This window comes from Pongo pygmaeus, chromosome 6 (assembly GCF_028885625.2).
Source record: "Pongo pygmaeus isolate AG05252 chromosome 6, NHGRI_mPonPyg2-v2.0_pri, whole genome shotgun sequence".
Taxonomy (NCBI): Eukaryota; Metazoa; Chordata; class Mammalia; order Primates; family Hominidae; genus Pongo; species Pongo pygmaeus.
The window spans coordinates 6698808-6726621 of record NC_072379.2 but is presented as its reverse complement, the minus strand read 5'-3'; the positions used below and the strand labels follow the sequence as shown (position 1 = coordinate 6726621).

The 27814-nt window shown below is 54.9% G+C and overlaps 1 protein-coding gene and 1 long non-coding RNA gene across 2 annotated transcripts in view; one reads left to right on the top strand and one right to left on the bottom strand.

Moving 5' to 3' along the window:
• GRID2IP (Grid2 interacting protein) overlaps positions 1-27814 on the top strand; it is a 57146-nt gene that overhangs the window by 19906 nt on the left and 9426 nt on the right. Inside the window, exons 3-15 of the mRNA XM_054496173.2 lie at positions 4500-4748; positions 4961-5046; positions 9360-9429; positions 9794-9888; positions 10561-10744; positions 17117-17271; positions 20566-20697; positions 20899-20996; positions 21206-21323; positions 22291-22646; positions 23203-23619; positions 25709-25796; positions 26752-26829. Coding sequence (XP_054352148.1) covers positions 4500-4748; positions 4961-5046; positions 9360-9429; positions 9794-9888; positions 10561-10744; positions 17117-17271; positions 20566-20697; positions 20899-20996; positions 21206-21323; positions 22291-22646; positions 23203-23619; positions 25709-25796; positions 26752-26829 — 2126 coding nt within the window. The remainder of the gene's footprint in view (positions 1-4499; positions 4749-4960; positions 5047-9359; positions 9430-9793; positions 9889-10560; positions 10745-17116; positions 17272-20565; positions 20698-20898; positions 20997-21205; positions 21324-22290; positions 22647-23202; positions 23620-25708; positions 25797-26751; positions 26830-27814) is intronic.
• On the bottom strand, positions 20715-27212 carry LOC134739915 (uncharacterized). The gene is made up of 4 exons (XR_010127026.1): positions 27168-27212; positions 22560-22698; positions 21456-21592; positions 20715-20746 (listed from the first exon to the last, which is right to left on the bottom strand). It is a non-coding gene; the product is annotated as an uncharacterized LOC134739915 (long non-coding RNA).

Sequence of the window (27814 nt, the reverse complement as noted above, 5' to 3'; positions counted from 1 at the left end):
GGACCGCTCGGGAGGGGCCGCGCGCGCTCGCCGGGCAGAGGTGCGTGGAGTCGCGGCGCGCTCGCTCCATTCCTGGGCTCGGCTACCCCCTGCCCTTCGGCACCTGCCGCGCCGCGGTCCCCGGCTCCAGATGGGGAAGGACCAGGGCTTCTCTCGGCACTTTCGGTAGCTTCCCCATCGCGTCCCGCGCCTCCGGGAACTGTGCGCCCTGTGCGCCACGGATCCGCCTCGGGCTGGTCTGAGAGGGGGTGGGGCTGGAGCGTGGAGGGGCTTCCCTGCCCTGGGTGGGCACCCTCCGAGCCTGGGCGGAGCCCGAGGCCCAGGGAGGTTGGAAATAAACTCGGTGGGTACCGGGGCGGCGAGGTCTAAGCGTTGGGCGCTCAGAACCCGTGCGTGGCCCTAAAGAGTCGCTGTTGGGACAAAAGGCTGGGATTGAAAGCCCACTTTCCTTCCGACAACTGGGCTGGTCGAGGGGACAGGACAGAGGGCCGAGACTGAGGTTGGGTGCTCTTGTCAAAATCGGGGGCATCTCGTCCTGAGTTTGGGGGGCACGACTTCTCCACTGCCGTGCTCCCCATACTGAACCAGGGAACCCTTGTCCCCTTGCCACCATTTCGCTGGCTGATGATCAAAGGGGAGATAAAGAAAGCTGGGTGGGGGGCCAGGCGCGGTAGCTCACGCCTGTAATCCCAGCACTTTGAGAGGGCAAGGGGGGGGGGGGCGCGGATCTTCTGAGGTCAGGAGTTCGAGACCAGCCTGACCAACATGGTGAAACCCCGTCTCTACTAAAAATCAAAAAAAAAACCAGCCAGGTGTGGTGATGCATGCCTGTAGCCCCAGATACTCGAGAGGCTGAGGCAGGAGAATCGTTTGAACCTGGGAGGCGGAGGTTGCAGTGAGCTAAGATTGTACCACTGCACTCCATCCTGGGCGACAGAGAGTCTCTCTCAAACAAACAAACAACAACAACAAAAAAGGCCGGGCGCGGTGGCTCACTACTGTAATCCCAGCACTTTGGGAGGCCAAGGCGAGCGGATCATGAGGCCAGGAGATCGAGACCATCCTCCTGGCTAAAACAGTGAAACCCCGTCTCTACTAAAAATACAAAAAATTAGCCAGGTGTGAAGGCATGCGCCTGTAGTCCCAGCTACTCCGGAGGCTGAGGCAGGAGAATGGCATGAATCCTGGAGGCGGAGCTTGCAGTGAGCGGAGATCGTGCCACTGCACTCCAGCCTGGGTGACAGAGCGAGACTCTGTCTTAAAAAAAAAAAAAAGAGAGAGAAAGCTGGGTGGGGACGGGGAATGGAGAGAGAGGACCCTAGGAGGGGGCGGGGTAGGAACTTGGGGTTGGATTTAGACCTGACTCTGGCAGAGAGAACAGAACTGACCGGGTGTGCAAGGTCATTGTGTGGCCCCCAGGAAGAGTCCTGTGGCCTGAGAGAGGCCTGTTGGCATAGCAGGGACTTCAGAGTCCAGGGACAGTGATTGCTGGACTGCCAGTCAGGGGGATAGTGACTGGTGGTAATAGTCGCTGTGGCCCCACTGCTCCTGGCTCTGCTGGGTCAGTCGATTCAGGGCAGACCCAGGGCTGGGGACTCTGGGCCAGACTGAGCTGCATGGAGGGCCAGCAGGAGCCAGGTTGGATGTCTGGCTCACCAGGCAGCCTTGGCCTCTGTCTCAGCCCCAAAAACACCAAGTAAGGAAAGGGCTGCCCAACCTTCTTCCATCTGTGCGGTTGGTGACAGCCTGGTTCCCACCTGTGGGACAGGGCCTTTTCTTTTTTTTGAGATGGAGTCTCACTCTGTTGCCCAGGCTGGAGTGCAGTGGTACAATCTCGGCTCACTGCAACCTCTGTCTCCCCGGTTCAAGCAATTCTCGTGCCTCAGCCGCCTGAGTAGCTGGGATTACAGGAGTGCACTACCATGCCCAGCTAAGTTTTGTATTTTTAGTAGAGATGGGGTTTCACCACTTTGGCCAGGCTGGTCTCGAACTCCTGACCACAGGTAATCTGCCCACCTTGGCCTCCTAAAGTGCTAGGATTACAGGCTTGAGCCACCGCGCCTGGACAACAGGGCCTTTTCTAGTTGCTGCTGGAAGGTACAGCTGTGATGTCCTCTTGACCCCTGCCCAGGTCGGACTCAGGGGTTGGGTGCATGGGGTGATGTCTTCAGAGTCTGTGGCTGGAGCCGGAAGTGAGGTGGACAGTCTCAGGTGTGTGTGTCTTCTCTCTTTTGCCTGGACATGAGGCTTGAGGTCTGGGAGGCGCTAGGGAATGTGCAGGCCTGGCAGATGGAGCGGTCGGGCTCCGGAGACCTTAAATGACTATCTGGGGGATGAGGCTGAGTTTCCGGATTTGCAGGAAGCATTGCAGGTGGATGGGAATGGGCACCGGGCAGAGGTGAGCAGGACATTCATCCTGGCTCCTGGTTACCTCCCGGACCATCCGGACCTGGAGCAGAGCTCACTGCAGGGACAGAGCCTCCTCCCTGAGAATCCGTACCCACTTCCTCCCACCAGGCAACTTCTTTTGCCTGGTTGGCCTAATTACTCCTACCCACAGAGGTGGAGGGAAGTGTGAGGGCCGCTGGGACACCTCAGAGGGGTTTGTATTTCAGCTGCAAGGCCACTGATCCCTTTTCCCTTCTCCCCCTCATCTTGCCCTTGGCCCTGGCACCTGGTACAAGGAACAGGGAAGGGAGCCTTGGGATGCAGCCAGGGAGACCTCACAGGCAACCAGACCTTCAGGGGCTCTTGTTAGAGGTCCTGCCACAGTGCTGAGTGCTGAAGTCTGGGCTCTGATGCCAGCTGTGCCACAGGCCAGCTGTGTAACCGTGGAGAGCTACAGGTCCTCTCTGTGCCTCAGAATCCTCTGCCACAGACCGGAGAGTCCATCAGGATGTTAACTGCTGCCATTACTCAGAGATGGGGTTAGGCTGCTGGTGGATCTCCTGTTGACTGAGTCTCTCCTATGTGCTGAGCCCTGGCCAGTCACTGTGGCTCAGGATTGAACTATAGACATAACCCCCGGAAAGCTTCCAAGGCTGGGTGTTGTAGCTCACACCTGTAATCCCAGCACTTTGAGAAGTGGAGGTGGGAGTAGCACTTGAGCCCAGGAGTTTGAGACCAGCCTGGGCAACATAGAGCCTCATCTCTACAAAAAAATTAAAAAGAAAAAAAATGCCGGGCACAGTGGCTCACATCTAATCCCAGGACTTTGGGAGGCCGAGGCGGGCAGATCATCTGAGGTCAGGAGTTCAAGACCAGCCTGGCCAACATGGTGAAACCCCATCTCTACTAAAAATACAAAAATTAGCCGGCGTGGTGGCATGCACCTGTAATCCCAGCTACTCGGGAGGCTGAGGCGGAAGAATTGCTTGAACTGGGGAGGTGGAGGTTCCAGTGAGCCAAGATCTCACCACTGCACTCCATCCTGGGCGACAGAGCAAGACTCTGTCTGAAAAAAAAAAAAAAAAAAAAAAAAAAAAAAAAAAAATTGGCCTGGTGGCATGTGCCTGTAGTCCTAGCTACAAGGGAGGCTGAGGCAGGAGGATCCCTTGAGACCAGGAGTTCCAGGTTACAGTGAGCTATGATCGTGCCACTGTACTATAGCCTGGGAAACAGAGCAAGACCCTCTCTCAAGAGAGAAAAGAACAGAGAGAGACAGAGAAAGAGAGGAAGTTTCTAGCCCTGCAGCGGAGACCCACGGGCCTTCCCCCTGCCTCTCACTTCCAAGGTAACGACTTTGAGAGCCGGAGCCACAGTCCCTTCAGCTTTGAACGCCAGTTCCTGGCTGGCACAGATAGCAAGGGCTTCCTGAATACATGTAGGATTAAGTTGAAAGGAGGCCAGTGTTGGGTACGGAGCCTCGTTTAGCTAAGGAAGCAAAGGAGTGGACCAGGCTGGGGCAAGAGCCTGGGCAAGAGCTTAGAGATAGGACTGAAGGTGGCAGAAACGGGGTTCCTGGCAGATATCTGAGTGGGCAGCTGCAGATGGGGCTGGCCAGAGAAGCAAGCAGGAAGACTGGAGGCGTGGTGAGGGGCTCGTGGGTTCCAGTTTCCTCCAGCAGAACCATCTAGAGACCAGATGGGAGACAGTGGGTGGTGGGGAACCCTGGCTCGGGGCTTGGCCTGGCGGGTGCAGACGGAGTGCGGGGAGAGGGCAGAGAAGGAGGACAGAGGCAGGAGGAGGAACGGGTCCGTGGACTGGCTTTGGGGGGCTCGGGCCTTGCAGTGGCCAGAGTCATGGAGGACGGTCCGAACGGGCCATTCCCGAGGTGGAGCGAGCAGGACGCCAAGTCGTAGCTGGGGGCGCAAATCTGAGCACCGAGGGGGAGACTGGGGTGCTACCGGCTGCTCACCCCGATCCCCCCAGCCCTCCGCCACTCCTGGGAAGAGGTGGGAGAGCCTAGGGCGGCGCCCGCGAGGACGCGCCTTCGGGCCGCGGTTTGCAGAGATCCGGGGTCCGGGAACGCGCCCCGACTCCGCCGTCCTCGCCGGCAGGATCTTCATCCCCAAGAAACACCGGGCGCGGTTCGACGAGGTGGTGTCGCAGGGCCTCCTGGGCAAGCTGTGCCGCGCCCGCCGGGCCCAGGGCGCGCAGCGACTGCGCCGGAGCCGCAGCGAGGAGCGGCCCGAGCGCCTCCTGGTGTCCACGCGCGCCAGCGCCCCGCCGCGCCGCCCCGATGAGCCGCCCCCGCGCAGGGCCTCCTTGCTGGTGGGCGGCCTCGCCGGCCCCGGGGGCGCGCGCAGGTACGCGGGGCTCACAGGCACTGGCAGCGGGCGCCTCCCTGCTGGTGGGCTGGGGACCGAGACCCAGGGAGAGGGCGCAGGGGCGGGGCTGGGCATCTGGGGTGCATAGGGGGCCGGAGAGGTTAAGGGGAGAGGGAGACGGGACATCTCCAACCTCTGCGCCCCAGGGCCCCCTCTCCATCATGCTGCTCGCCCCTTCTTTTTCCCCCCAGGACTGTCCGAGTCTACAAAGGCAACAAGAGCTTCGGCTTCACACTTCGCGGCCACGGGCCTGTCTGGATCGAGTCTGTCCTGCCTGGTGAGGGGTGGGCCGGTTGCCCTAAGAGTCCCTAAGGCCCAGGATGGGGTGAAGGGCCCCGTGGTAGCTCTGCCAGGTCATTGTACCCCATGTAGGCTCCTGCTCAGCAACCCCTCCCCGCCAGGTACCATCCTTGTGTAGACAGTGTCCCCAGAGTGTCCCAGAGCCAGCAGATCTGAATCCCACTCCTACCTAAGATGCTTGAGGCCAGAGCCTTCTGCCTGAGTTGGGGCACCCCACCCCTGCCCCTCTAAATTCAGCATCACCCCAAGCCAAGGGAACCAGGTTCTGCATCCAGACCTTTCCTGTGTCCACAGGGAGGGCCGGGGGCACTGTCTAGGACTCTGGGGCAGCCAGGACTGAGCTGGTGCCTACCCAGGCTGCGCCCCCAGCAACACGAGATTCATGGAGTGCCCACGCTGAATTGGGTTCTTGCCTGGCAGGCCAGACTCAGACAGCCAAAAGGGCCTCAGGGCCTCTGCCTGCTGTCTAACCCCTGCTGAATATGGACTTCGCTCTCTTCCCACCCAGCCTGCCCCTTCTTGTTCCTGAAATCATGGCATCTTTTTATTTTTTTATTTTATTTTATTTTATTTTATTTTAATGAGATAAGGTCTTGCTCTGTCACCCAGGCTGGAGTGCAGTGGTGCAATCTTGGCTCATTGCAACCTCCATCTCCCAGGCTCAAGTGATCCTCCCACCTCAGCCTCCAGAGTAGCTGGGACCACAGGCGCACGCCACCATGCCTAGCTAATTTTTTGTATTTCTGGTAGAGTTGGGGTTTTGCCATATTGCCCAGATTGGTCTTGAACTCCTAAACTCAAGTAATCCTCCCGCCTTGGCCTCCCAAAGCACTGGGAGTACAGGCGTGAGCCATCACACCTGGCCTATTTTTTAAATTTAATTTAATTTAATTTTTTGAGACAGAGTTTTGCTCTTGTTGACCAGGCTGGAGTGCAATGGCATGATCTCAGCCCACTGCAGCCTCTGCCTCCCAGGTGCAAGCGATTCTCCTGCCTCAGCCTCCTGAGTAGCTGGGATTACAGGTGCCTGCCACCACACCCAGCTAATTTTTTTGTGTTTTTAGTAGAGATGGGGCTTTGTCATGTTGGCCAGGCTGGTCTTGAACTCCTGGCCTCAGGTGATCCACCCGTCTTGGCCTCCTAAAGTTCTGGAATTACAGGCAAGAGCCATCACACTCGGCCTATTTTATTTTATTTTATTTTATTTTAAGAGATGAGGTCGGCTGGGTGCGGTGGCTCACGCCTGTAATCCCAGCATTTTAGGAGGCCAAGGCGGGCGGATCACAAGGTCAGGAGATCGAGACCATCCTGGCTAACATGGTGAAACCTGTCTCTACTAAAAATACAGAAAAAAATTAGCCAGGTATGGTGGCAGGTGCCTGTAGTCCCAGCTACTTGGGAGGCTGAGGCAGGAGAATGACGTGAACCCGGGAGGTGGAGCTTGCAGTGAGCTGAGATCGCGCCACTGCACTCCAGCCTGGGCCACAGAGTGAGACTCCGTCTCAAAAAAAACAAAAGAGAGATGAGGTCTCCCTCTGTCACCCAGGCTGGAGTGCAGTGGCATGATCATGGCCCACTGCAGCCTCGAACTCCTGGGCTCAAGGGATCCTCCTGCCTCAGCCTCCTAAATGTTGGGATTACAGGCATGAGCCACCATTCCCAACCATGGCATCTTGAAGAAGGCAGAACCTCCCCAGTGCAAGAATCCTTTCTTCCTGCCCTTCCAGTGGGGCAGGGGTGTGTGTGCGCTCATATTCATTGTGGAAGGTGTTTGTAGGGCAGAAGTGTCTCCTAGAGCTGAATTGAATTCTCCCTCCCTGTAACCATCTGCTCAGAACTGGGTCACCTGCTCTGTCCTGCCTCCATCCCCTCCTAGCACCTGAGTGTAATGCTCCTGGTTACACATCCCCATTGGTGGCCCTGCCAATGCGTTCTTTCCACACTCTGTGTGTCATCACATCTCCAATGTATGGATCTGTGAGCTGGGCATCGTCTGATCCTGTAGTCCCAGCCTGGGACTGATCCCATGCCTTTCCTGTCATAGGAAGCCAAATGGATGCTTAGATGGAAGCTTTTACAGGTGAGGAAACTGAGGTCAGTAGTCCCAGCCCTGGAAGAGCACTTCAGTGTCAGTGCATCATCCTTACAGGCTTCAGGCTGTTCTGAGACTTAATCCTGATAAGTGGTATGTTCAGCTTCTTCCTCGATTTGGGCATCACTAAATTGTTGACACCATATTGTAAGCAGAAGGCCCAAAGCCGCTCTCTGGAGAGCTTCCTCTAGAAGTGATTAATCTCTCCTCTGTGGATGTGGCTGTTCCAACCATGCCACCACCACCATCTCCATCTCCCAGTCTCTCCCACATGTGTAGCCAGAGATACCTGGCCTAGGGCCTTGTTAGAATCCAGGTGTGGCTGGGTGCAGTGGCTCACACTTGTAATCCCAGCACTTTGGGAGGCCGAGGCAGGAAGATCACTTGAGCCCAGGAGTTTGAGACCAGTCTGGGCAATAGTGAGGCATATGCCTGTAGTCCCAGCTACTCTGGAGGCTGGGGTAGGAGGATCACTTGAGCCCAGAAGTTCGAAGCTGTAGTGAGCTATGATCATGCCACTGCACTCCAGCCTGGGTGACAGAGCAAGACCCTGTCTCAAAAAAAGAAAAAAAAAAATCCAGGTCTGCTGTTCTTCCCAACCCAACCTTCAAGCTAGTGATCCCATGCCTTTCCTGTCATAGGAAGCCAAATGGATGCTTAGATGGAAGCTTTTACAGGTGGGGAAACTGAGGCCTGGAGAGGCTCTGGTAAATTAAGGACCAGAAACTGGGATCTCCTGACTCCTGGCCCAGTGCTCTTTGATCCCCTGCGACAACCCTTCTAGCTGTCCCACCATTCCAGGCAAGCCAGATTGGATTCACCACCACCATCACTCTCTCCTTTTCAGTCCAGGGAAAGGACTTCCTCCATCTCGCCTCTCCCAGGAAGTCTTCTCTAATTGTTCCCCCTCTTCTCTGGACAGTTTCCACCTCCCCCAGAGAGAACTTGCAATCTGAGAGTATATTTCATTTAGCCATTGATCATTTTCCCTACTTTGCAAATTACATTTAGAATGATGACTCATAAGAGAGGCAGACAGAGGCCGGCGTGGTGGTTCACACTTGTAATCCCAGCTCTTTGGGAGACTGAGGCAGAAGGATCATCTGAGGCCAGGAGTTTGAGACCAGCAACATGGTGAAACTTCGTCTCTACAAAAAAATACAAAAATTGGGTGGCTGGGCATGGTAGCTCATGCCTGTAATCCCAGCACTTTGGGAGGCCAAGGCGGGCGGATCACTTGAGCAGGAGTTCGAGGCCAGCCTGGGCAATATGGCGAAACCTCGTCTCTACTAGACACACACACACACACACACACACACACACACACACACACGCGCGCCAGGCGTGGTGGCTGTAGTCCCACCTATTCAGGAGGCTGAGGTGGGAGAATAGCTTGAACCCAGGAGGCAGAGGTTGCAATGAGCCGAGATCATGCCACTGCACTCCAGCCTGGGTGATAGAGCGAGACTCCATCTCACAAAAAAAAAAAAAAATTAGCCCGGAGTGCTGGTGCGTGCCTATGGTCCCAGCTACTCAGAGGCTGAGGTGGGAAGACTGCTTGAGCCTAGGAGGTTGAGGCTGCAGTGATCTGTGATCACACCTTTGCACTTCAGCAAGACCCTGTCTCTAAGATTTGAAAAAAAAATACAGAAAATAATTCTCCTGAAGCAAAGAGGAATCCCAGACCCTGACAGGACCTTTCTGTGCGGGGCTAAGAACAGTGTATGGAGCAGGGACTCAAGAAGTACTGATGCTGCCTAAGTCCTGCCCTCCAGACCTCGCTCTTCTCCAGCACTGGGGGTTCATGCTGTGCCCCCGCTAGGGGATCACTCCCGTGGTCCTTAGATCCTTAGAGCAGCTGAGATCGGAGATGTGCAGAGTCTATTACAGGGGTCTGCTGACCTAATTTGACTGTCCTCTGCCACCCATGCCTATGGGGCTCTGAAATTTTTTTTTTTTTTTTTTTTTGGTAGAGATGGGGTCTCGCTATGTTGCCCGAGCTGGTCTCGAACTCCTGGGCTCAAGCGATCCTCCTGCCTTGGCCTCCCAAAGTGCTGAGATTACAGGTGTGAGCCACCATGCCTGGCCAGCTATGGGTCTCTGAGTCTCCATTTCTCGCCTGTAAAACAGGATAGCATCCTGCTCTCAAAGTGGTACCCTGCCCAGCTGACCGGCACACCCTCTCTTCTTGCTTCCAGGGAGCCCAGCTGACAATGCTGCCCTCAAGTCAGGTGACCGGATCCTCTTCCTCAATGGACTGGACATGAGGTCAGAGGCTACTGGGGACACCAGAGGTTGGTGATGAGCTGCCCCCACCCCCTGCAAGACTCCTGCCTCTTGGGGCACCCAGGCCATGATCACAATCTCCTCTCACCAGTTGGTCCCCAGGGTCTGTCCCTCTTCCAGTGGAAACTCTTGAATCTAACCCTCCTCCTCGCCAGTCGCCAACTCTAGCCAGGACCTCAGTTCATCCTTCCAACCAGAAAATACTCCAGCTCCATGCTGGGGACACAGAGTCACACAGAGGTGGTCTTGCTGTGTGGCCTCTGTGGGCAGGACAGGGAGGTCTGGCTGGTGGCCGTGGACAAGGCTCACCCCAGTCAGGCCCTCCTGGGCCATCTATGCTTGGCAGGAACTGCTCCCACGACAAGGTGGTGTCCATGCTTCAGGGCAGTGGTGCCATGCCCACGCTGGTGGTGGAGGAAGGGCTCGTCCCATTTGCCAGTGGTGAGACCCCCATGGACACTTGGCTTCCTTGGCCCACAGGGACCCTGCCCGGGCTGCTATGTGTGACAGTCACATAGCTGAGGGGAGGACTCAGCTCTTCCCCTAAACCTGCAGCTTGCCTCCCCAGGGCTGCCCCCTAAGTGGTGCTATAGAACCCCAGTGAGGCTGGGCATGGTGGCTCATGCCTGGAATCCCAGCACTTTGGGAGACCAAGGTGGGAGGATCGCTTGAGGCCAGGAGTTTGAGACCAGCCTGGGCAACATGGTGCAACTCTGTCTCTACTAAAAATACAAAAATTAGCTGGGCATGATGGCACGCGCCTGTAGTCCCAGCTACTTGGGAGGCTGAGGCAAGAGAATCACTTGAACCCAGGAAGCAGAGGTTGCAGTGAGCCAAGATCGCACCACTGCACTCCCACCTGGGCAACAGAATGAGACTCTGTCTCAAAACAAACAAACAAAAAACCCTAGTGTATAGCTTTAGGGACCCTTCCCAGGGCTGACTCCCTCTATCCTTGGCCCCAGTGTTGGGCCGCAGGCATGCCTTCCCATGCATGACACTGGACAGCCACACCCCAGCTCAGGAGGTCTGCTGACTTCAAAAGCCAGGGAGACTGCACCTGGCCTGGGGACTCTGAGTCACTCATGCCTCTCCTGCCTGTGGTCCCAGCAGACTCCGATTCTCTGGACTCTCCCAATCCATCATCGGCGCTCACCTCCCTGCAGTGGGTGGCGGAGATCCTGCCGTCCAGCATCCGGGTCCAAGGGAGGACCTTCAGCCAGCAGCTGGAGCACCTACTCACGCCTCCTGAGCGCTATGGGGTCTGCCGGGCCCTCGAGAGCTTCTTCCAGCACAGGTGGCTGGGCCAGAGCCGCGGTGGGGCCCTGCCCTGGGTGGGCCCTAAGTCCTGCCTAGACTCACATCCTAGTCTGCCTGCCTGAGCCTCCTCAGTCCCGTTCTCCTGGGGGATGCTAAGGAAGGTGGCTGCTGGTATCAGGGGCCCCAGGGTGGTGGGCAATTGAGCTGCCCTGGAACAATCTCTGACTCTGACACCTCCTGGTCACGTGACCTTGGGCGAGTCTCAGCCTTCTCTGTGAAGTGAGGCAGACAGGAACCACCTGCAACACTCTATTTTTTTTTTTTTTCTTTAAATGGAGTCTCGCTCTATCACCCAGCTGGAGTGCAATGATGAGATCTGGGCTCACTGCAACCTCCGCCTCCTGGGTTCAAGCGATTCTCCTGCCTCAGCCTCCTGAGTAGCTGGGATTACAGGTGTGTGCCACCATGCCCGGCTAATTATTTTGTATTTTTACTAGAGACAGGGTTTCACTATGTTAGTCAGGCTGGTCTCAAACTCCTGACCTCGTGATCTGCCCGCCTCGGCCTCCCAAAGTGCTGGGATTACAGGTGTGAGCCACCGTGCCTTGGCCCACCTGCAGCATTCTTGATGGGACCTTCACCAGAGCCCCACCTGTGGGCACTTGTCATGGGCCAGGCCCTTTGGGGTAGGGTTGGTGTCTTTCTTTTTGGACCCCAGCTGCAGGCAGCTGCATCTATCACACTCCTCAGTCCATGGGGTCATTATTATGGTCCCTGCAAAGCCTGTCACTTATCTACACCTTTTTGTTTTGTTTGAAGGTTTTTTCGTTTTGTTTTTGTTTTTTGAGATGGTGTTTTGCTCTCGTTGCCCAGGCTGGAGTGCAATGGTGTGATCTCGGCTCACCGCAACCCGCACCTCCCAGACTCAAGCAATTCTCCTGCCCCAGCCTCCCAAGTAGCTGGGATTACACGCATGCGCCACCACGCCTGGCTAATTTTGTATTTTTAGTAGAGACAGGGTTTCTCCATGTTGGTCAGGCTGGTCTCAAACTCCTGACCTCAGGTGATCTGCCTGCTTCAGCCTCCCAAAGTGCTGGGATTACAGGCGTGAGCCACCGCACCCGGCCTGGTTTTGTTTTGTTTTTTAAAAAAGATGGGGAAGTCTCACTATGTTATCCAGGCTGGTCTCGAACTCTTGGGCTCAAGTGATCCTCCCAGAGTGCTGGGGTTACAGGCATGAGCCGCTGTACCTAGCTCTAAAGAGTCTTAAGATGTAATTCACATACTATACAATTTGCCATTTTATTATACAATTCAGTGGTTTTTAGTATATTCACAAATATGTGCAAACATCACCATGGTCCATTTTAAAACTTCATCACATCAAAAAAAAACCCAGGCCAGACACCTATAATCCCAGCACTTTGGGAGGCTGAGGCAGGAGGATCGCCTGAGCCCAGGAGTTGAAAACCAGTCTGGGCAACAGAGCAAGAAGCCATCTCTACAAAAAGAAAAAATTAGCTGGGCATGGTGGTGCGCACCTGTAGTTCCAGTTACTTGGGTGGCTGAGGCAGGAGGATCGCTTGAGCCCAGGGGTTCAAGGCTGCAGTGAGCAGTGATTGTGCCACTGTATTCCAGCTTGGGTGACAGAGTAAGGCCCTGTCTCAAACAAGAAAAAAGAAAAAAACAGGCTAGGCGCGGTGGATCACATCTGTTATCCTAGCACTTTGAGAGGCTGAGTTGGGCAGATTGCCTGAGCTCAAGAGTTTGAGACCAACCTGGGCAACAGGGTGAAACTCCGTCTCTACTGAAATACAAAAAATTAGCTGGGCGTGGTGGAGAGTGCCTGTAGTCCCAGCTACTTGGGAGGCTGAGGCAGGAGAATCACTTGAACCCAGGAGGCAGAGGTTGCAGTGAGCCAAGATCATGCCACTGCTCTCCAGCCTGGGTGACAGAATGAGACTTCGTCTCCAAAAAAAAAAAAAAAATTGTGCTTTATATCATGTTTTGTGTCTAACTTATTCACCAGTTACTATGTGTTTAGCTCTGTCCAATGTATATTTCATATATTGATTATAACTAAAGCCAAATTCCTTTAGATCACAGTGATGCCCAACTTTTTATTTTTGCTAGTTTCTTTTTTTTAATTTTTATTTTTTGTTTGAGATGGAGTCTCACTCTGTCATCAGGCTGGAGTACAGTGGCATGATCTCAGCTCACTGCAGCCTCCACTTCCTGGGTTCAAGCGATTCTCCTGCCTCAGCCTCCCAAGTAGCTGGGACTACAGGCACTCTCCACCACGCCCAGCTAATTTTTGTATTTTTAGTAGAGACAGGGTTTCACCTTGTTGGCCAGGATGGTCTTGATCTCTTGACCTTGTGATCTGCCCACTTCAGCCTCCCAAAGTGCTGGGATTACAGGCGTGAGCCACCACGCCTGGCCTATTTTTGCTAGTTTCTTAGCCATAAAAGTGACATCCTGTTATTTTTATTTGGTTTTCTTCTATTACTAATTATTTTAAGCATCTTTTAATATGCTTGTGAACTTTTTCTGGGATTTTCTCTATAAATTACCTGTTCATACCCTTTGTCCATTTTTGTTTTCTTGGACTTTTTGTCCTTGTTGACTGGCATGAAGTTTCTTGTATATTTTATTTTATTTATTTTCTGAGACAGGGTCTCACTCTGTCACCCAAGCTGGAGTGCATTGGTGCAAACACAGCTCACTGCAGCCTCGAACTCCCAGGCTAAAGTGATCCTTGTGCCTCTTCCCCCCAGGTAACTGGGACTACAGGCGCTCGCCTACCATGCCCAGCTAATTTTTTTTTTTTTAGTAGAGACAGGGTTTTGCCATGTTGCTGGTCTTGAACTCCTGGGTTCAAAAGATTCACCCATTTTAGCCTCCCAAAGTGCTGGGATTACAGGTGTGAGCCACTGCTCCCAGCCCCTTGTATATTTTATTTTATTTATTTATTTATTTTGAGGCAGAGTCTTTCTCTGTCGCCCAGGCTGGAGTTCAGTGGCATGATCTTGGCTCACTTCAACCTCTGCCTTCCCAGTTCAAGTGTTTCTCCTGCCTCAGCCTCCCGAGTAGCTGGGATTACAGGCACCCACCACCATGCCTGGCTAATTTTTGTACTTTTAGTAGAGATGGGGGTTTCACCATGTTGGCCAGGCTGGTCTCGAACTCCTGACCTCAGGTGATCCCCCTGCCTCAGCCTCCCAAAGTGCTGGGATGACTGGTGTGAGCCACGATGGCTGGACACCTTTGTATGTTTTAGATACTGATTTCTCCTTGATTTTGAACGTTGTAAATTTCTCTCCCATTTGTTACTTCTGTTATTAGGTCTGTTGTGTCTAATATGAATGTGTCTAAGTTGGGCTTCCTTGAATAGATAACCTTGATTTTGCATAATCAAACTCACCACGTTTTTGGTCTTATAGTTTTGTGTAGGGTCCAGCCCTGCAGGGCCTGTGGGTTTTTCTCTTCCTGTGCGGAGATGAGAGATCGTAGAAATAAAGACACAAGACGGCCGGGCGTGGTGGCTCACGCCTGTAATCCCAGCACTTTGGGAGGCCGAGACGGGTGGATCACGAGGTCAGAAGATCGAGACCATCCTGGCTAACACGGTGAAACCCCGTCTCTACTAAAAATGCAAAAAAAAAAAGTCGGGCATGGTGGCGGGTGCCTGTAGTCCCAGCTACTTGGGAGGCAGAGGCAGGAGAATGGCGTGAACCCGGGAGGCGGAGCTTGCAGTGAGCTGAGATCATGCCACTGCACTCCAGCCTGGGTGACAGAGCGAGACTCCATCTCAAAAAAAAAAAAAAAGAAGAAAAAAAAGAAATAAAGACACAAGACAAAGAGATAGAAGAAAAGACAGCCGGGCCGGGGGGACCACCACCACCAAGACGTAGAGACCAGTAGTGGCCCCAAATGCCTGGCCGTGCTGTTATTTATTGTGTACAAGGCAAAGGGGCAGGGTATGGAGAGAGAGTCATCTCCAATGATAGGTAAGGTCACGTAAGTCACGTGTCCACCAGACAGGGGGCCCGTCCCTATTTGGTAGCCGAGGCGGAGAGAAAGAGGGGACAGCTTACGTCATTATTTCTTCTATGCATTTTCAAGACTTTAGTACTTTCACTAATTCTGCTGCTGCTATCTAGAAGGTGGAGCCGGGTGTACAGGGCAGAACATGAATGCGGACCAGGAGCGTGACCACTGAAGCACAGCATCACAGGGAGAGGGCTAGGCCTCTGGATGGCTGCGGGTGGGCCTGACTGATGTGACTGATGTGACTGATGTCAGGCCTTCCACAAGCGGTGGTGGAGCAGAGTCTTGTTTAACTCCACCAGAGAGGGGAGACTCCCTTTCCCTGTCTGCTAAGTAACGCGTGCCTTCCCAGGCACTGGCGTTACCACTAAGCCAGGGAGCCCTCTCGTGGCCCTGTCCAGGCATAACAGAGGGCTCACACTTGTCTTTTGGTCACTTCTCACTGTGTCCCTTCAGCTCCTATCTCTGTATGGCCTGGTTTCTCCTAGGTTATAATTGTAGAACAAAGATTATTATAATATTGGAACAAACAGTAATGCTACAAACTAATGATTAATAATATTCATATATAATCATATCTATAATCTATTTCTAGCATAACTATTCTTATTCTATATATTTTCTTTATTATACTGGAACAGTTTGTGCCCTCGGTCTCTTGCCTTGGCATCTGGGTGGCTTGCCGCCCACAGTTTTGGCTTTTGAAATTTTAAGCTCTTCCCTGCTTCTAGGTCAAAAGATATTCTCCTACTTTATTTTTATTTATTTATTTATTTATTTATTATTATTATTTTGAGACGGGGTCTTGCTCTGTCGCCCAGGCTGGAGTGCAATGGTGCGATCTCAGCTCACTGCAACCTCCGCCTCCCGGGTTCAAGCGATTCTGCTGCCTCAGCCTCCCGAGTAGCTGGGACTACAGGCACACACCACCATGCCTGGCTAATTTTTGTATTTTTAGTAGTGAGGGGGTTTCACCACGTTGGCCAGGCTGGTCTCGAACTCCTGAGCTCGTGATCCACCCACCTCAGCCTCCCAAAGTGCTAGGATTACAGGCATGAGCCACCACCCCCAGCCTATTTTTATTTTTGTTTATTTATTTATTTTTTTGAGACAGAGTCTCGCTCTGTGGCCCAGGCTGGAGTATAGTGGCGCAATCTTGGCTCAGTGCAACCTCCGCCTCCCGAGCTCAGGCGATTCTCCTGCTTCAGCCTCCTGAGTAGCTGGGATTACAGGCACGCACCAACATGCCTACCAAATTTTTGTATTTTTTTGTAGAAACAGGGTTCACCATGTTGGCCAAGCTGATCTCGAGCACCCGACCTCAGATGATTCGCCTGCCTCAGCCTCCCAAAGTGCTGGGATTATAAGCATGAGCCACCATGCCTGGCCTGCTCTATATGTTTTTTGTTTTTTTGGTTTTTTTGAGACAGTCTTGCTCTGTTACCCAAGCTGGAGTGCAGTGGCGCAATCTCAGCTCACTGCAACCTCCGCCTCCCAGTTTAAGTGATTCTCCTACCTCAGCCTCCTGAGTAGCTGGGACTGAAGGTACATGCCACCATGCCCAGCTAATTTTTGTATTTTTAGTAGAGAGGGGGTTTCACTATGTTGGCCAGACTGGTCTTGAACTCCCGATCTGAGGTGATCCAACCGTCTCAGCCTCCCAAAGTGCTGGGATTACAGGCATGAGCCACCGTGCCTGGCCTCCTCTATACGTTTTAATCTTCACAACAGCTCTATGAGTTAGATGCTATTTTTATCCCCATTTTACAAATGAGGAAAATGAGGCACAGAGAGGGTAAGTCACTTGAGAAAGGTCACTTAGCTGGTAAGTGGCAGAGCTGAGATTGGAGTCTGGCCACCCTATCCCTGGAGCCTGCCTTCCTGCCCCCTTCTCTCTCTCTCTTTTTCTTTTTTTCTTTTCTTTTTTTTTTTTTTTGGAGTCGGAGTCTCACTCTGTCTCCCAGGCTGGAGTGCAGTGACACGATCTCAGCTCACTGCAACCTCTACTTCCCAGGCTCAAGCAATTCTCCTGCCTCAGCCTCCTGAGTAGCTGGGATTACAGGTGTGCACCACCACACCTGACTAATTTTTGTACTTTCAGTAGAGACGGGGTTTCACCATGTTGGCTGGGCTGGTCTCGAACTCCTGACATCAAATGATCCACCTGCCTTAGCCTCTCAAAGTGCTGGGATTACAGGCGTGAGCCACTGTGCCCAACCCCCACTTCTGTCTTTCAAGGGTAGGGATAGGGCATGAGGGCAGACGCTGTGGCTTGGAAGTGCTGTCTTGTCTACCCCCACTCTGTGCATCATGGTAAGCCTGTGAGTATTGAGCCTCGCATTCCTGCACCTTCCCCCAGGAACATCGACACCCTCATCGTTGACATCTACCCTGTGCTGGACACCCCTGCCAAGCAGGTCCTGTGGCAGTTCATCTACCAGCTGCTGACCTATGAGGAGCAGGAGCTCTGTCAGGAGAAAATCGCATGCTTCCTGGGCTACACGGCCATGACAGGTAAGCGTCCTCTCCCCTGCCACTTCCCTGCCTGCAGCTGCTGACTGTCCAGCTCACCAGGTGAACATCCAGACACCTGTTCTCACCTGTGAAAGTGTTTGTTTGTTTGCTTGTTTGTTTGTTTTGAAATGGAGTCTCACTCTTGTGCCCCAGGCTGGAGTGCAATGGCACGATCTTGGCTCACTGCAACCTCTACCTCCGGGGTTCAAGTGATTCTCCTGCGTCAGCCTCCCGAGTAGCTGGGACTAAAGGCACATGCCACCACGCCCAGCTATTCTTTTGTATTTTTAGTAGAGAAGAGGTTTCACCGTGTTAACCAAGATGGTCTCTATCTCCTGACCTCGTGATCCGCCCGCCTCGGCCTCCCAAAGTGCTGGGATTACAGGTGTGAGCCACTGCGCCCAGCCTTTTTTTTTTTTTTTTTTTGAGATGGGGTCTTGCTCTGTTGCCCAGGCTGGAGTGTCGTGGTGCCATCATGGCTCACCGCAGCCTCAACCTCCTGGGCTCAAGTGATCCTCCCACCCCAGCCTCCCAAAGCACAGGGATTACAGGTGTGAGCCACTGCATCTGGCCTCACCTATGAGGTCTTACAGCCGATTTGGGCCCCTCCCACATAGATGTGTCCACAGCCATGCACGTACACACCCAATACACCAGGGCTAGGCCCACACGTGGCCCCATGGACGTGCCTTTCCAGCGTGACCTTTATGCAGCATACACAACATAACCTGAGACTTTAGACACCGCACCTAACCACCTGCAGTCTCAGTTTTTGCACCCACAAAATGGAAGTGGTCTCAGTGGATGTGCTCTGTACTCTGAGAAGTGGAACTTGTGAGAAGGAACTTGTGTAAGGCTGGACGCGGTGGCTCACGCCTGTAATCCCAGCATTTTAGGAGACTGAGGTGGAAGCATCACTTGAGCTCAGGAGCTTAAGATTAGCCTGGGCAACATAGCAAGAGCCTGTCTCTACCAAAAAAAAAAAAAAGTTTTAATTTAGCCGGGTGTGATGCACACCTGTAGTCCCGGCTACTCGGGAGGCTGAGGTGGGAAGATGGCTTGAGTCCAGGAGATTGAGGCTGCAGTGAGCTATGATCAAGCTACTGCACTCCAAAAAAAAAAAAAGAAAGAAAGAAAGAAAAAAGAAAGAAACTCACGTGGTTGCCATTTACAGACATGCCAACACCATCACCAGGATCGTGAGCACACGACCACATCCCACCTGGCTGGTGGGCTCCCAGTGTACTCTTTCTTGCACACACACAGGCCTGCGGTGCCACGTGTGGCTGCCACCTGTCTGTTCAGCGTGCCCTCCGAATGCCCACAAACCCCTGCACTCAGCATGCAGGCCATGCGGATGGAAGGTGTGCCGAAGCCTGCGTTCTACCCTGTTCTAGGCACCCTGCACCTGCTATGAAAGCCGCTGCAGGTGCAGTGGTTCACTCTTGTAATCCCAGCACTTTGGTAGGCTGAGGTGGGCAGATCACTTGAGGTCAGGAGTTCAAGACCAGCTTGGACAACACAACAAGACCCCCATATATTCAAAATATTTAAAAATCAGCCAGGGGTGGCCGCTCGCGGTGGCTCACGTCTGTAATCCTAGCAATTTGTGGGGCTGAGGCAGGCCGATCACATGAGGTCAGGAGTTCGAGACAAGTCTGGCCAACATGGGGAAACCTCATCTGTACTAAAAATACAAAAATAAGCCAGGTGTGGTGGTACTCACTTCTAATCCCAGCTACTCGGGAGGCTGAGGCAGGAGAATTGCTTGAACCCGGGAGATGGAGGTTGCAGTGAGCTGAGATTGCACCACTGCACTCCAGCCTGGGCAACACAGCGAGACTCCATCTCAAAGAAAAAAAAATCAAAAATTAGCCAGGCGTGGTGGTATGCATCTGTAGTCCCAGCTACTTGGGAGGATGAGGTGGGAGGAGCGCTTGAGCTCAGGAGTTGGAGACCAGCCTGGGCAACATAATAAAAAATTTTGAAATTAGCTGGGTGTGGTGGCACACACCTGTAATCCCAGCTACTGGGGAGGCTCAGGCAGGAGGATCTCTTGAGCCTGGGATTCAAGGCTGCACTGAGCCTTGATTGCACTCCAGCCTGGGGGACAGAGTGAGACCTCCCTCAAAAAAAAAAAAAAAAAAAGAAGAAAAGAAAAAAAGGCAGGTATGGTGGCTCACATCTGTAATCCCAGCACTTTCAGAGGCTGAGGGAGGTGGATCACCTGAGGTCAGGAGTTGAAGACCAGCCTGTCCAATATGGTGAAACCCCATCTCTGCTTAAAAAAAAAAATACAAAAATTTAGCCAGGCATGGTGGTGCATGCCTGTGGTCCCAGCTACTTGGGAGGCTGAGGCTCGAGAATCATTTGAACCTGGGAGGTGGAGGTTGCAGTGAGCTGAGATTGTGCCACTGCACTCCAGCCTGGATGAGAAAGCCAGACTCTGAATAAAGAAAGAGAGAAAGAGAGAGAGAGAGAGACAGAGAGAAAGAGAGAAAAGAGAGAAAGTGAGAGAAGGAAGGGAAGGAAGGAAAGGGAAGGGGCCGCTGCAGAGTTGCTGGCCCTTGTGTGCCCATGAGCTGCAGTCCCAGGGACGCACAATTTGCTAGAGTTTTAGTGAGAAGCTCAGGCTCCATGCTGGACCGCACATGCCTTACATATCTGTGTAGGCTCAAAAAACTATTTTGGCCGGGAGCAGTGGCTCACGCCTGTAATCCCAGCACTTTGGGAGGCTGAGGCGGGCGGATCACCTGAGGTCAGGAGCTTGAGACCAGCCTGGCCAACATGTTGAAACCACATCTCTACTAAAAATACAAAAATTAGCCAGGCCTGGTGACGGACACCTGTAATCCCAGCTACTTGGGAGGCTGAAGCAGGAGAATCACTTGAACCTGGGAGGTGGAGGTTGCAGTGAGCTGAGATTGCACCTGGGCAAAAAGAGCAAAACTCAATCTCAAAAAAAAAAACTTCTGTTTTGCCCATAATCCTCTCTGGGCAGCAGTGACTTGGCCTGGGGCAAGCACAGGGCGTTGAGACTCTGGAAGCTGTTGTCATGAGATCTCCGCTAGGCCCCTGAGTTCAGGCTAGCTGCTTTCTGGTGCTGCTCCTGGCACCTGGTTTCTTGCCCTGGGGCTTCCCCTCAAGAGCTGTTCTGGAGGCAAGCAGGGCAGGCCCCATAGCTTGGGGTCCGCATATTGGTGCAGATGACATCTGCCCTCCCCTCCCTGTTTCGGAAGTCCCTTGTCTGGCTGAGAGGACAAGAAGGCCCCATGTTCCCTGCATGTCCCACAGCAGAGCCGGAGCCTGAGCTGGATCTGGAGCCGGAGCCCACGCCTGAGCCCCAGCCGCGGAGCTCCCTGCGGGCTTCCTCCATGTGCCGCCGCAGCCTCAGGTCCCAGGGCCTGGAGGCCGGCCTCAGCTGTGGTAAGGCTGGTGTCAGGGGGAGGGTATGAATGGAGCTCAGTTTTTCCACCTGCAAAATGGGCTTGGTGAGGTGGGGAATCCCAGGGAATGGGGCTAAGCAGGGCTCAGGATTGGCCCTCCTGGGTCTGTGGGGCCTGTTGGTTCTGGGCAGGGGCCTGAGCCGTAGAGCTCAGATACGGTAATGACATTGTTCCCCGGTAGGTCCCGGCGAGTGCCCTGAGATGCCTCTTCCCCTGATCCCAGGCGAGCGCCAGGCAGGCGATGGCACGTCCCTCCCTGAGACCCCCAACCCGAAGATGGTGAGACCTTCTCTCGCCCTCCAGGTGGGGTCCGTAGGGGGCAGGGAATGGACGGTCCATAGGACTGGGCCCAGGAGACCCAGGCCAAGGCGTCCCTGTGCTGCTTCAGGCTGGGGCATGTCCCTGCCTCCCGGCCCACCCAGGCCTGGGCCACATTAGGGCCATGAGGGGAAGCAGAATGGGCTGGACTCTCCCCCATCTCCCTCCAGATGTCAGCCGTCTATGCAGAGCTTGAGTCTCGACTGAACAGCAGCTTCAAAGGGAAGATGGGGACCGTGTCCAAATCCCGGGCTTCCCCTCCAGGCCCCAGCCCGGCAGTCACCACAGGTAGGGCTCCAGCCTCCGTCATCTCGACTGTCCGGATGTTTCCCTCCACCCCAGGCTTGGCCCTGGAGCTGCTTCTCTGCTCCATCAGGGTCAGGGTCGTCCCAGTCCCTCCCATGGCCCTGTGACTCTCACCTCAGCTGTGGATCAAGAAAGTAGCCTGGGTGCCGTGGGTCGTGCCTGTAATCCCAGCACTTTGGGAGGCCGAGGCAGGAGGATCGACTGAGCCCAGGAGTTTGAGATCGGCCTGGCAACATAGTGAGACCCCATCTCTGACAAAAAAAATACAAAATTAGCTGGGCATGGTTGCATATGCCTGTAGTCCCAACTCCTCAAGAGGCTGAGGCAGGAGGATCACTTGAGCCCAGGAGTTCAAGGCTGCAGTGAGCTATTTTGAACCACTGCACTCCAGCCTATAAGCAACAGAGCAAGACCCCATCTTAAAAAAGAAAAAGAAAGAAGGCAGATGCCTGTTTCTGAAGAAGTCCCCGAGTTAGCAAGTGGTTATTGGATAAACGATGTGTACGCGTTGTCCTGTGAATGGCACAGCTGGGAAAACAGTTGCTCTGCAGCTCAGAAGGCAGGAGCCCTGGGAAATCCTCCTGTGATCTCAGGGCTTGCTGGGCGTGTGAGACGCTCCATGACTCTGGGTCTGGGCCCTAGAGAAGCTCCTCCACCCTTCGAGTTAGTGGTGTTCAGTGGTTCCCAGCTGGGACCCCTGGTGACCGTTCCAAGGTGAGCTGGCGTCCAGCCTGTCCTGAGGCTGAGCAGTGCTTCTGCTCACCAGATCTGGCCTTTGGTCATGCTTGGAAGGCAGGGCTGCCTAGGGTCTTCCTGCACTGTGCCCAGAGAGGGAAAGGGGAGTGGCCTGGGACACAGAGCCAGCCTGCCCTAGGGCCCTCTCTCCAGCTTGCACCTGGAACCCTGGTGCTGGCTGAAGAGGAATCCTCATACTCCATCCCTCCTCCAGGGCCCAGGACCCTGTCCGGCGTCTCGTGGCCCAGCGAGCGACTCTTGCCCTCCCCCTGCTACCACCCGCTGTGTTCGGGGGGCCTGGCCTCCCCCAGCAGCTCTGAGTCCCACCCCTACGCCAGCCTGGACAGCAGCAGGGCGCCCTCCCCACAGCCAGGCCCCGGGCCCATCTGCCCCGACAGCCCCCCAAGCCCGGACCCCGCCCGCCCACCCAGCCGCAGGAAGCTCTTCACCTTCTCCCACCCTGTGCGAAGCCGCGATACTGACCGCTTCCTGGACGTGCTGAGCGAGCAGCTGGGCCCCCGGGTCACCATCGTGGATGATTTCCTGACCCCTGAGAACGACTATGAGGAGGTGGGCACGCAAGCAGGTGTGGAGGGAGGCGGGTGAGGCGAGGTGTGGTGGTCTGCAAGGCAACAGTGTTCCTGGGCTCCCGCAAGGGGCCTGCTGCCCTTGGGATCTTCCCCAGGCTATCCCACTCCCTAGCTCAAGCTGTCCCACACCTTGCCCCCGGTTACCCTATCTCCTGTTCAAGGTTATCATGCTCCTTCACTGAGGCTAGCCCGTATTCCCTGTCCCAGGTTAGCCCATTCCTTAGCTCAGGCTATCCCACCCACAGCCTGAGGCTAATCCGTGAGAGGGTCCTATCCTTATTCCAGGCTATCCCCCTCGCAGCCTGAGGCTAACCCATGAGAGGGTCCTATCCTTAGCCCAGGCTATCCCCCTCACAGCCTGAGGTTAACCTGTGAGACAGTCCTATCCTTAGCCCAGGTGTCCCTCACAGCCTGAGGCTAACCCGTGAGATGGCCCTATCCTTGTCCCAGGCTATCCCATGGTCCTTCACTTTGCACCTGCTCTAGTCTCTCTGGGCCCAGCCTCACCCTCCCCTTGCCTCTCTCCCCACCACCAGATGAGCTTCCATGATGACCAGGGCAGCTTCGTAACCAATGAGCGGAGCAGCGCCAGTGACTGCATCAGCAGCAGTGAAGAAGGCAGCTCCCTGACCTACTCCTCCATCTCTGACCACATCCCCCCACCCCCGCTCAGCCCCCCACCCCCACCACCCCTGCCTTTCCATGACCCTAAGCCCAGCTCCCGCAGCTCTGATGGTTCCCGGGGCCCTGCTCAGGCGCTGGCCAAGCCCCTCACCCAACTCAGCCACCCAGTCCCTCCACCACCCCCACCGCCCCTGCCCCCACCCGTGCCCTGTGCACCCCCCATGCTGTCCCGGGGCCTGGGCCACCGGCGCAGTGAGACCAGCCACATGAGCGTCAAGCGCTTGCGGTGGGAACAGGTGGAGAACTCAGAAGGCACCATCTGGGGTCAGGTGGGTGACCTGGGACCCAGCAGTGCTCTGTACTAGGGGAGGATGGCTTAGGCAGCAGCACTGAAGGAAAACCCATCAGCCAGGCATCTTCCAACATCATCCTCCCTACCCCAAGCAGAGGATGAGTAGAGGCCCAGCCCAAGGATGTCCCCATGCTTGGGGGCCACTGCAGGCATTGAAGCCAATCTGTGTCCCTCAGCCAAAGACACACACTGGGGACACCTGGAAATGCCACCCTACCCATCCTTGAAACCTATCACTCTTGAGGCCAGATGAGTTCTCTTAAACCTTTAAAAGAGCAGCTGGTTCAAACGCCTGCACACCAGCCTTCACCCTTTCACTTTGATGCTTGAATTTCCTCCCGCACAACACTGCCAGTGTATGCTTGAACACCTTCAGTGATGGGGAACTCACTACGTGTCAAGGTCTTCCTTTCCTCACTGGACGATTTTAACTATCCTTTGTCTTGCTCTGAAATCTTGTCTCCCCAGGATTCCCAGGCCCTGTTTTCTTTCTGGCCCTTAAAATCGGGCAGAGCAATCTTATTCACAGACCAACCAATCTGCAAGATGAACAAGGTTCAACCCACCCCTTTTTTTTTTTTCAGATCATTCTCTTAGAACATGGTTTCCAACCCCCACTCCAGTGTCCATGTCCCTGTCAAAGAGATATTTCCAGATGGAACCCCCAATGGGGCTTGACCAGCTCAGAGGAGAGAACAGGGTTCTCACCTCCTTTGACCCGGACATCATACTCCTTTTAATATGGCAGGGGCTCCTTCCAGCTCCCGGGGCTGCCCCGTCCCAGTGCTCATGCTCACCATCATCCTCAACTCCATCTTCTTGGGATCAATAGCACACTCTCACATGTAGTCACACTGGGCAGAGGCATGCTTGTGATTTTTCCCCACTGCCATCTCCTGGGTCCCAATTCTGTCTCCTGCCTTCTCAGCCAAGATATCATTAGCCCACATCTCCAGGGACCCTTTCCAAGTTGCTAATAAAGATGCCCAGTGAGGCCAGGCTTGGTGGTTCGCCTGTAATCCCGGCACTTTGGGAGGCTGAGGCGGGAGGACTGCTTGAGCCTAAGAGTTCAAGACAAGTCTGGGCAACATAGTGCGATCTTGTCTCTACAAAAAAAATAAAAAAATTAGCCAGACATGGTGGTGCATGCCTGTGGTCCCAGCTACTCGGGAGGCTGAAGAGGGAGAATCACTTGATTCCCAGAGGTGGAGGTTGCAGTGAGCCAAGATGGCACCACTGCACTCCAGCCTGGGGTACAGAGTGAGACCCTATCTCGAAAAAAAAAAAAAAAAAAAAAAACTCAGTGAGACAAGGGCACAAATAGGGACCTCCTGGGTCCCCTGGAGACCTCACTCCTGCCAGCCTTAGACCGATCTTCAAGTCTTGCTCCACAGCATGGTTCTTCCACTGGTTACCGAAGGTGGACACAGGGACACAGGTCACACATCTGGCCAAGCCCAAATCCATCCTCAGTGTCCCCGCCCTGCAGCCATGTTCTAAGACTTCATTCCCCTGCCTGCCCTCCCTTTGGGTTCTCTCACTTTGGCAGCCACCCCATCCTCACTCCCTGTCCCAGCCCCAGGCTGTCACCTCTCATCTACGCCATTCATCACGGCCACGTGTCCAGCGTCTGGCCCCTAGGCTGTCACAGCTGCAGTTCTCCCAGCACCAGCTCACTCTGCCCAGGGCAGCCCTGGTGAACTCACCGCCCTCCAAGGAGACCTGATGACAGAGCCAGACCCCTGAGCCACCTCCGGTAGCCCCTTACTTGGCTCTAGCCTCTTCACAGCTCCTTCATGCCCCACTCCAGTCCCACCTTGCTGGCTTCTGCACGAGTAGAGTTCCAAGTCTTGAGTCTCGATTGACCCCAAGAGGCGCTGGCTCAGCACCCGGTGACTCGGATGATCTGGCTTCTGCAGTCTCCTCCCGCTCCGGGTTTTATCCCAGCGCCTGATGGGTGCTTTTGCTCAGGAAGCCCCCAGGGTGGCCCTCAGAGGGTGGGAAGTGGGAGGCCAGTCCAGCTGCTGCTGCTCCTCCTACTCTGAACCTCCCATCCTCCCTCGCAGCTCGGGGAAGACTCCGACTACGATAAGCTGAGTGACATGGTGAAATACCTCGACCTGGAGCTCCACTTTGGCACCCAGAAACCTGCTAGTGAGTGGCCTGATGGCCTTGGGGGAACCCCAGATACCACACCATCTGTGGCAGCCCCAGGCTTAGCACCTCCCAGGGCTGCACTGACTGCTATTTAACCTGATGCATCCTCAAGCCTTCAGTCCCTGAGTTATTTAATAGCTGGCATTTAGGCCAGGCACAGTGGCTCACGCCTGTCATCCCAGCACTTTGGGAGGCTGAGGTGTGTGGATCGCCTGAGCTCAGGAATTCGAGACTAGCCTGGGCAGCATGGCAAAACCCCTGTCTCTATCAAAAATACAAAAAAATTAGCCAGGCACGGTGGAGGATGCCTGTGGTCCCAGCTACTTGGGAGGCTGAGTTGCCAGGATCGATTGAGCCTGGGAGGTGGAGGTTGCAGTTGGCCATGATCACACCACTGCACTCCGACCTGGTAACCTGGGTGACACAGTGAGACCCTGTATCAAAAAAAAAAAAAAAAAAAAGCTGTCATTTATTGTGCAGTGATCAAATACCAGGGACTCTCATTTCTAAATCCCATGGCAACTCTATGATGTACATAGTGTGATCACCCCCAACTTCCTAATGAGGAAGCACAGAGAGGTGAGGTAATTTGCTCACAGTCACACCGTAGACAGGAGGCATCCACAAATATATCTTCCAGGCTCCCTTGCCCTCACCCCTTCCTGGGTATCTCCCTGTAGTTGCTGGATGGAACAGGCGGTCCCAGGATGGAACAGAAAGACCTGGCTTCCTGCAGCATAGGGGGTGCACAGGGCACGGGGCGGGGGAGGTTACACACAGGACCTGAGGGTCCCCGACTTGAGGAATGAGGGGACTATGGACACGCGTAGCTGATTAAGTCGAGGTCGTGTTTAGGGGGATAGTGGCTGTTGGCTGTGGCCACACCACTCCTGGGCCTTCCCACTGCAGCCTCAGCCTAGCCGCCTTCGTAAACTGTCAGTTTCTTTTCCAGAACCGGTGCCGGGGCCGGAGCCCTTCCGGAAGAAGGAGGTGGTGGAGATCCTGTCCCATAAGAAGGCCTACAACACCTGTGAGGGTCCAGGGAACCCCAGGGGGTGTAGGGGGCAGGCGGCGGCCCTTTCTCTGGGCCTCAGACCTGCCCAGGTGGATAACAGAGATTAGGTGGTGAGGACCCGGACTCATGTCGCTCAGCGCGGTGAAGGCCCCCTCCCAGGCCCCATAGCCAGCCAGCTCCCACCTGGGCGCAGGTGCCGGCCCCGCCCTCACTGTCTAATCAACTTCCCGGTTCTGGCCCCGCCTCCAGCCTCATGCCCTCTCTCCTTCGCAGGCCCCGCCCTAGTCCCTGGCCCGACCCCCATAGACCCCACCCAGCTTCTTAATCTAGCGTCTCGAGAACCCCGTCCTCACCCGTAAATCGGTCGCTGAAAGACCGTCTCTATTTCAGGGACCGCCCCTGCCCCGGCCCCCTACGGCACCCTTCGCAGGCCCCGCCCCTGTTCCTTGTTCCCTCCATTCAGTCTCCTCCCTGTAGCCGAAACCCATCTGGAAGCTCCGCCCTCTTCCCCCGCTGGATCTCGACCAGCAGCCCCGCTCCGTTTCCTTGCTCCTACCCCACAGCCTCCTCACAGTAGCCCAGGCCAATCCCAAGGCCCCGCCCTCTTTCCCCCCGGGCCCCGCCCCAGTGTAGCCTCATAGACCCCGCCCTATTCATTGACCCCCACCCCTCTAGAGTTCCTCCAGTAGCCCAGGCCCCGCCCCAGCTCTCCCTCGCAGGTCTACCCGCTTCTCTTGTCCCCTGCCCCTTCAGATTCCCCCCTGTATCCTAGGCCAACCTGGAAGCCCCGCCGTCTTCCTGCCGAGCCCCACCCTCTCCCGGCCCCTACTCACCGAGCGGCCCCGCCCCCTTTCCTTCTTTCTTCCCCTCCCAGGCTCCTCCCCTTAGCCCAGGCCAATATTGAAGCGCCGTCCTCTCCCCACCCGGGACCCGCCTCAGCTCAGCCTCTTGCCCCCGTCCGCGTTTCTTGTCGCTCCAGCCTCAAGGCCCCGCCCTCTCC